At 40.9% G+C, this 8,777-nt stretch overlaps 1 protein-coding gene across 2 annotated transcripts in view; it reads left to right on the forward strand.

Moving 5' to 3' along the window:
* LOC134490988 (complement C3-like) overlaps positions 1-8,667 on the forward strand; it is a 69,994-nt gene extending 61,327 nt beyond the window's left edge. For both annotated transcript variants that reach the window (XM_063294402.1, XM_063294403.1), the window contains 3 exons: positions 1,268-1,351; positions 3,462-3,597; positions 7,957-8,667. In XM_063294402.1, the coding sequence (XP_063150472.1) occupies positions 1,268-1,351; positions 3,462-3,597; positions 7,957-8,098 (362 nt within the window). In that variant the 3' untranslated portion in view covers positions 8,099-8,667. The remainder of the gene's footprint in view (positions 1-1,267; positions 1,352-3,461; positions 3,598-7,956) is intronic.
* The last annotated feature ends 110 nt before the right edge of the window (positions 8,668-8,777 follow it).

Genomic DNA, 8,777 nt, shown 5'->3' on the forward strand with positions numbered 1-8,777 from the left:
CCCAGAGACCGGGGGTTCTAGTCCTGCCTTAGGCATGAAGCCAGGTGGGTGACCTTGGGCCAGTCACTCTCTCTCAGCCCTAGGAAGGAGGCAGTGGCAAACCACTTCTGAAAACCCTTGCCAAGAAAACTGCAGGGCCTGGTCCAGCAAGTCTCTGAGAATCGGACACAATTGAACAAAAAAACAAAAACAACCCATTGCCGCCCCAGAATAACCTATATACTAGATAGGCACATGTTTATTTTTTTATTTTATTTTATTTTTATCCCGCCACTCTTTTTTTTCATATACAACTCAAGGCGGGGAGCATACCCAATATTCCTTCCTCCTCCTATTTTCCCCACAACAACCACCCTATGGGGTGAGCTGGGCTGAGAGAGGGTGACTGGCCCAAGGTCACCCAGCTGCCTTTCATGCCTGAGGTGGGACTAGAACTCACAGACTCCTGGTTTCTAGCCCAGCACCTTAACCACTAGACCAAACTGTTGCAGAATTTCTTCACTAGAAGAGCCCCTACTCTGAGTCTCAGCCACAGGGGAATGTAACTTAACATGTACATATGTGCTTTGCGGGCACAGCCCCAAGGCTAGTATCTTCAGCAGTTTCAGACTGCCTGAAATTCTGAACTCCCTGCCAGCATGGCAGTGCAATACATCTGGAAGGCAACAGGATGGGGAAGGCTTCTTAGCTAATGCCACATTAGATGGACCAGTAGCTTGACTTAGTAGATGACAGTCGATTCCTAGGTTCCAGCCCCACCCTCTTCCAGGATTCCCTATTCCAGCCCCCATTTCTCTTTTTCCCTCCAAGTGTTCAGCTTTCCACTGCTATGGAATATGCTTAAACTCAGTCCTTTTTGAAGCATTTTAGGAGGTTTCCACAGAGATATATTTTTATGATGACTGTGTATGCTTTAGATTTTCCTTGTGAAGCTGGTACCTCCTGTTTATTCCTCAGCAAACCCATTCTAGCTGTATTATCACTGACCTTTTTATATTGGCTAGAGGGAGGGATACCAAAAGCTTTACTTTGCTTCTAAAACACAGGAAAAAGTTTGAAACTCTTGGAAATATAAAAAGATACCATCACATCCCATTTTCTTGAAAAGAACGGCCTCCTGGCTTAGTGCAGAATAGATGGAAGGTTAGGTCTTGGAATCAGGCCCAGGCTTTGTGGGGGTTGCGGGTTTCAATAAGCACCTCAGAGAGAGGCTGGGATGGTTTGGCCCCTGAGCGGACAGGCCTGCAGACTCTTTGTTTCATTCCAGTCTATAAAGGACACCTGGAAAAAACTGAGCAGAAAGGCATGTACATCTACTACTTCATGAGGATTGTGGATGTCATCAAGGAAGGTAAGCACATTTGCAGTGGGGTTCTCCGGGAGTGGCTAGCTATCCCATAGGTCTTGCCTTTTTTGCTTGAACAAAGGGTATTCCACAGCTTTACCGCACCAGGCCCAAATTCCGGACATGGCAAAATACCATGGCCACCACAAGAAATGGCTTCCACTTATAGCCAAGAAGAAAGGACCACCACCACTGGCACCCCAATAGTATATCGGAATCCTAGACAGGGAGGAGACTTCTGAGGAAGAAACGGCAGACTGAAGACAGCTCTGCAAAAAGCGGAGCTGACGACCACGGTGAAGAACGAAGAGCTGGTGAGTAGACTGGCTCTTCGGAACCTCTCCAGACAAGGAGAGGATGGGAGATCGCCCACATGCGCTCTGAACAGTTGCTCTTCTCGATGACACCGCAAGACAGCAGTCCCTGGCAGGTTTTGAGCATTGGGAGACAATGGGAATAATTATCTTGCTCGCAACCACGGTCAGCACCTTTAAAGGACACTGTGTTCACAAACTTCCTTTTCTAATCACGTTCGGAAATTGCTTGTTAACTACTTTTAAGCTATTAGAGACCTTCAGATCGACAAGTCTGAAAACGCTGGGTGAGTTTGCCTTCAATTCTTAACAAAAGAAAAATTTTAATCATAAGCTTAAGGATTTAAAAAAAATGAAATAACCAGCAAAAATCTAAATATTTGATCTTAGAAAGCTATAAACGGATTAAGGGTCCAGATAAATTTGGAATAAGATTTTGGAATTAATTATAAAGAATCCTTCCCATGGGAAATAGATTTGCTTGGACTTTTGCAAGACAAAATAAAGATAAGTAATTTTAAAAATTGGACACTAGAGGGAACTAAAGATTTTAGTTAAAGGAGAAAAATACATAAGCCTGATTAACAGCTAATTAACTGTGACTTTATAAAATGACACAAAACATTATAACACTGAAAATACTGAAGGACACTTTTGAAAAATGGAATCAGAAGTTAGTATCAATAGCAATGTTTGCTTCTATGGATAGACTGTGTCCAAAAGATGTTATGGAAGAAATGGCAGATGAGGAACAAGTTTTATTTGACAAGACCGAGATGGCATCAAAAGTGTATCTACAAATGACAAGCTACGGAAATGACATGGAAAAGAAGCCTCACTGAACATACAAAAGAAACTCAAAAGGGAAGTACAAATAATAAACCACGAGAGTGACCTGGATAATTCTTTTATATTGGATTTTCAAAAGAGACATGTTAAAGCTTTGAAGAATCTTGTGAGAATGGACAAAGAAGAAATCAAAAGAAATCAAATTCTATGACATTATTTGAATGGACTAAAGATTAAGACTGTTAGAAGTAAAAAGGAAGGCATATAAAGTTGTTTTATTTGATCACGGTTAAAATAAGATACGTTGCTATTTCTGGTAACCCTTAATGGACTTTCTGCTGTAATTTGGCTGAAAAGGTTATGCTTTATGGATTTTTCTATAGATAAGAGATGGGATATGGGATAGAGATCATTGGTTATAAACTAAGAGGGGGTGAAGAGTTACAAAAAATGTTTATATATGTTGTGATGAAGGTTGGAAGGAATTTCTTTATATATTTCTTTTTCTTCACTATATTCTTACTTTTCCTTTTTCTCAATTTTCTACATTTTTTCTTTCCTTTGCACCTTTCTCTTTCTTTTTCTTTCTTTCTTTCTTTCTTTCTTTTAGTTTGTATTAGATTTTATTATTGTAATTAAAATCCTTAATAAAATTATATATTTTTTTAAAAAATGAATCCTAGACAGGGAGGGGAGGGCAACATATATAAACCACATCAAAAGTGAATTGCACCCAAACTAAATGGAGCTCATCAGTGGTACCTTTTTTTCCTTTCTGCAAGGAGAAGTGCATTGGGTGAAGAAAGGAAGTTAGAGGAAAAGCTAGAGATAAAAGAATATTATACCTAATCAAATAAGTTAAAAACATTAACTGGGAACCAATTGTGTTACATCTTCTATGATAACTCCTCAGATTCTGTGAACCTGCTCAGCATCAGCTTGCCACGATCCCAGCACTGGGAATGGTTTTACTGCCACTTTTTCCTTTTCACATTCCACTGATTTTGTTGCAGGAACAGAACCAGCTGTTCAAGGGAAGACCCGGCAATTTATTAGTCCTTTACTCTGCCAGCGGACCCTGGGTATGCAAGTGGGCAAAGACTACTTGCTCTGGGGCCGCCACAGCGACATGTGGAACCTCAAAACAGAGTGAGTATCCCATGGGAAGGTAGAGTTTCCAATTATATTGCCTGGCATTCAAGAGAGCTCCCTGCTTCAAGCACCTCTGGCTTATTATCAAAGTTCTACAATATGGCTTCTTGGAAAAGTGGTGCAATCCCACAGTAGCAAAATGCTTTATTTGTGTTTTTCTGCCCTCCCTTGCCCAGGGCCCCTTCTCTGTTCTCCTTTATGCTGATGATGAACTTCCTTAGTTTATCTCACCTTGCTGGATAGATTCCCTCTCTCTTTTTTTAAATCCCACTTTTATATATCTATACCTATCTCAAGGCGGTGAACATACATAATACTCCTGCCTCCTGTGAGACAACAACAACCCTGTGAGGTGGGTTGGGCTGAGAGAGAGGGACTGGCCCAAGGTCACCCAGCTGGCTTTTATGCCTAAGGTGGGACTAGAACTCTCGGTCTCCTGGTTTCTTGGCCAGTACCTTCACCAATACACCAAATGGACTCTCTCTTCCAACCTAAGAAGACAAATTAATGACAATTTGGCATATTGCAGTCTTACCTTGTGTCAGCTTTCCCAGGTAGACCAGACAGGAAACATGACCAGATGAGCTAATTCTACTTTGTAAGGCTACATTAACAGAACCTTGCAAGTCTGAAAGCATAAATCTCCCACCGTCTCCTTTACAGCCTGAGAACCTGGTGGGGGCGGGGTGTCCCTTCTGAGCCTCTTTCTTTGCCCATTATGCTGCTGTGGGCTCTCATCTGACCATTCCCTACACAGCATCTCTTTTCCCCTCTGCCAAGGTCATTCCCACATAGCTTTACACCTTGTCAACACTACCTGCTTTGGGATTTGATAAAACTCTGGCTGAACTAAAAGAGGATTTGGGATCTAGATATCCAAAATGGCAGAGCCAGAGTCTCCCATCTTTTTTATAGCATAATTGCTCCTCCTCCCTGGTCTCTCCCTAGATATTTCTATAATATCTTATATGCTCCACATAGGAGTCTATTTACTTTGGCCCAAACTGGGGTGCCATCTATTAAGGCAACAACCAGTAGATATATAGGCCTCCCATATGAATGCCAAACTTGCTTCCCTTCAAACTCGGAGGTAGAATCTGTCTCACATGTACTATTAAAATGTTCATTGTATACCCAATGGTGATCAAGTTTAATACTCCCAATTGTAAATAACTCTAATTGCCATTGTGACTAGGAGGCTGTTACAAATAACAAAATGAACAAATACTCTTTAGTGTTTTAAAACACAGCTTCCCTCCAACACTTACAGTAGTATGAATCTGGCATGCATTTTTTTTATAAAGTCCATTTATGTGGAAATAGGACCTAACAGTTTTATGAAGAAATGCACACTGAAACTGAAACAGATTGGAAATTTTCTGAGGTGAAACATACAGCTCATACAGCCACATAAAATTGTTCTCAGTTATCCCAATTTGTTTCACAAATCTACAGGTGGGGTGGGAGAACAAGCAGAGCAGTAATGTTATGTCACATGTTAAGTGTCTTCACACAACACACTAAGACAGGTGCGGCTCTAAGGTTCTTGCCCAAGAGTGCTGTGCCAGATGGCATGGCCAGCTTGCCAATTGTGTGCAGGTTTGATGAGTGCCCCGAGTGTATAGCTTGATCAGAGTCAGACATAAAACAGAAGGGGCACAAGAAGGCTTTGGTGCCCCTCCATCCCTTGATGTCCTTACTTCACCACTCTGCATACTTGCAGGGGGTTAAAACGTAGTCCTGAGCAGCGGAATCAGCTCATTTTATGGCCACTGCTGCATCCCATCGCTATAGGCTCTGCGACATAACCACTAACTTTGAGTAGGCAACACTTTGACAATCACACTTAAGAGGTTTGAACAGAAGATGTCACTCTCCACTCATCTCTTTTCCAGCACAGAGGCAGTCTGCAATCATACTTCCCTGCTTTGCTTCAAACTGGCATTTCTCAAATTGCACTGGCACTGTGCAGTTTCTCTGCTGAGCTTTAATTCAGCCTGGGCAATACTGTATCTGTGCTGCTATTGGTTACTACGGAGAGCTGCCAGCATGCTCCCTCCCTTCCAGGCATTGTCCTCCAGAGTCATTTTCAGGATGTCTGCATTTGGGGAGAGGAGCACGCCCATGTGAAGCCTGAACCCTGCTGTGCTTTCTAAGGCAGATCTCAGGCACTGTTTGGAGCCTTCTACATCTCCAGTCAGAGATGCTCCAAAACATCAGTTCACCGGTTCCTGTGCATACATGCAATTGGGTAAAGCTGTGTTTCTTAACCCTGGCAACTTTAAGAGGTGTGAACTTCAACTAGAGTTGAAGTCCATGCATCCTAAAGTTGCTAAGGTTGAGAAACATTGGGGTAGAGCAAACAATAGTTGGTTAGAGACATCTGATGTACCGCTGCCCTTTTCTCCCCCACATTAGTGGACTGATAAAATTCTGAACCTATTTTCTTTCTTTCTCTATCCCACTTTCTCTTTTTTAAAACCAGAGAAGAGTTTTACCTGTCTCCCCTTTTAGCCCAAGCACAGGAAGGAAGGTGGAACTATGGTGGATTTTCCCACCAGTAGATGAACCAGATAGGAAGGTGTGATGACGAAACCAACAGAGGGAGGTCATACCAAAGGTCCATCAATGGTAACCATGTTTCCTCAAAGTCCCACCCACAGAAAGTGACTGGCACTTGCTTTTTCAGCACAGATGGGAGGGATAAATAGGAGAATCCACCAATCAGGGGCCATGGTAACCACCATCCAGACAGTTCACCTGGCCAGCATCCTTCCCAAAGTTGAAGAATACAGTAGATTGAAATTCAGACAGCAATTTCTTAAAGGGGCTTCATTTCCAGCTGATTTTAGCACAGGAGACAAGCTTAAGGCTGCCATATGGAAAGCCCCTGTGTCTGGAGGCCAAAGGAGGGAATGAACCATCCTGTCCAAGTTCTGATGATATTCAGAGTCAGGAATCAAGTAAGTATAACACTATTAACAAACCCTGGATACAGATACAGTTTAGGGCCTTGGTTCAGACATCACGTTACACCATACCTCGGAGTGTTGCAAAAAACCAAGGTAATTTTAATCAAAGTTAAACTTAGGGAACAGCAGTAACTCTACTTTAGCCTTCTAGTATCTGTTCTATATTGAGGCTTTCTAAACTTTCTTATGTGAACCACCAAAGCAGGCAACATGAAGAGCAAAAGAAGCTCTTAGCCATTAGAAATAAATTCAGAATCCATAATAACCTAATACCTTTTGTAAAACAAATGAAGGTTTACAAAGTAGTTCATAGGCTTCCAAGTTTACAAGAGTCTGTAAAGAAGAGGGGAAGAAAACAATTGTTGCACTATTGAACTGTTGTGCATAAAATGAGCCATATCAGCTATCAAAGTAATGTTAAGATGCAGCAAAGACTATTCCAAAGTCTGGTGGAAAGACAAGGCAAATTGTTTAGCCCCCCCTTCCCCCTTCCCCCTTCCCCCCCATTTATGAAAACAGGAAGTCTTGCTGTTAAAGTAAAACCTATTTTCACCTTAGGTGAAATTCAAATATGTTTAATAGTTGGAACACAGACAAAAGAGCTTTTATATAAATATATATTTGAGATAATTCAAGAAATTTAACAAGGTTTGTAATAATCAATACAGTAGCAGTTGAATCAAGTAGAGTAAGTAGTTAGATGGAATCTTTTCTCAGAGATTAGAGCCCTAATTTAGCTGGTAAATTTTCCTCTGATATAGAACTTTAGTGTTGAATGGCTAAGCATCTCAGTATCAATGTGATTAGCATCTGCTGTTACAGATGGAGAAAAACTGGTTCTTGATTTAACGTGTATTTGTTATTTGTACTACACTTTGATTTGAAAGCACTTTAGGAATAGCAAATATTACAGCTATTATTTCACATTTTCCTTCACTGACACCCTGCACAAATTCTAGAGCAAGATTCATCTAAGTTAAACAGTATTTTCTTCCCCTGCTTCAGATTGGTTTTCTTTAGCATGAATACAGATGATCACCTGGATATGTATACAAATCATCATTTACTGAAGCAAGCTGTTAAGTTTTTTTCTGTATCGTCTGAGGATAGTTTTACTCTGGGCCTGATTGGAAATCTGGAAAAGTAGTCAGCACTACTTGATAGAATGATAGAAATGCTTAGCTTACCCACTGGTAAACATTAAAAATAAATTACAGCTTGGGAAATCAACATATCTGGCTTTACCCTTTGCTTGCAGCATAGACAAATTGTGTGGTCACCAAAAATGAATGCAGAACTGCAGTGAGATAAAATTACCTTGAACAGGCTAATTAGTTTCAACAGCAATTACACAGAAAAACTAAGTCTCCCCTCTTTGTCTCAGAATGGCGTATCTGTTTACCAGCTACTCCTGGATTGAGCTGTGGCCCACCAGACAAGAATGCCAGCAAGGGGCCTGGCAAGTATTGTGCCAGGAGCTTCAAGACTTCAGTGAGCACATGAAAATAATCGGCTGCACGCAATAAAAAAGAGGAACGGCTGCCTCCTGTACTCTTCTGAGGGGCATCAGGAAATATAAAACAGCCACTTCATTGCCAGAGCTGAATACTGAACATGCATCATCAGTATAAAATAGGATGTTTTCAGAATTGTGTCTCTCCAAGCATGATGCAAATGTTTTTAAAGAGGCTGCGATCTTCAGATTGCAGATGTATTGCAGATTGAATATGAAAAATCTCTAATCCATCACTTTGGGCCAAACAAAAAATACACAACTTTTGCAACTGCTTATCGTCTAGTAAAAATAGTCTCCTTCAGACAATTTCAACTTACGCATGTAGCTTTTTTCAGTAACAAGGGAGAAATGGTTGTCATACCACCTTTTAGTTTTTCCTGGTGGTCCAAACCAAATATTAACCAAGGTCAACTCTGCTTAGTTTTTGGAAACTAGCCAAGGTTAGGTAGATGCTGCTGTTATATCTTCATCACAGTCAGCTTCATAGCTAAGCTACTTGCACAATCAGTTTTCTCTAGAGTTGTCTTTGTTTGCTCACTTGTCCTTTTTAAAAATAATAAAGTATAGCTACCAAACTTCTGTTCCAGCATTTTCTATTTTACTTTTCAATTTACTTGACATCTTGGTTAATGTTGATTTTGCTAGCTTTCCATGGAACTGTAGTATCTTCATTTGCAATATACGCTACA

This window comes from Candoia aspera, chromosome 2, assembly GCF_035149785.1.
Source record: "Candoia aspera isolate rCanAsp1 chromosome 2, rCanAsp1.hap2, whole genome shotgun sequence".
Taxonomy (NCBI): domain Eukaryota; kingdom Metazoa; phylum Chordata; class Lepidosauria; order Squamata; family Boidae; genus Candoia; species Candoia aspera.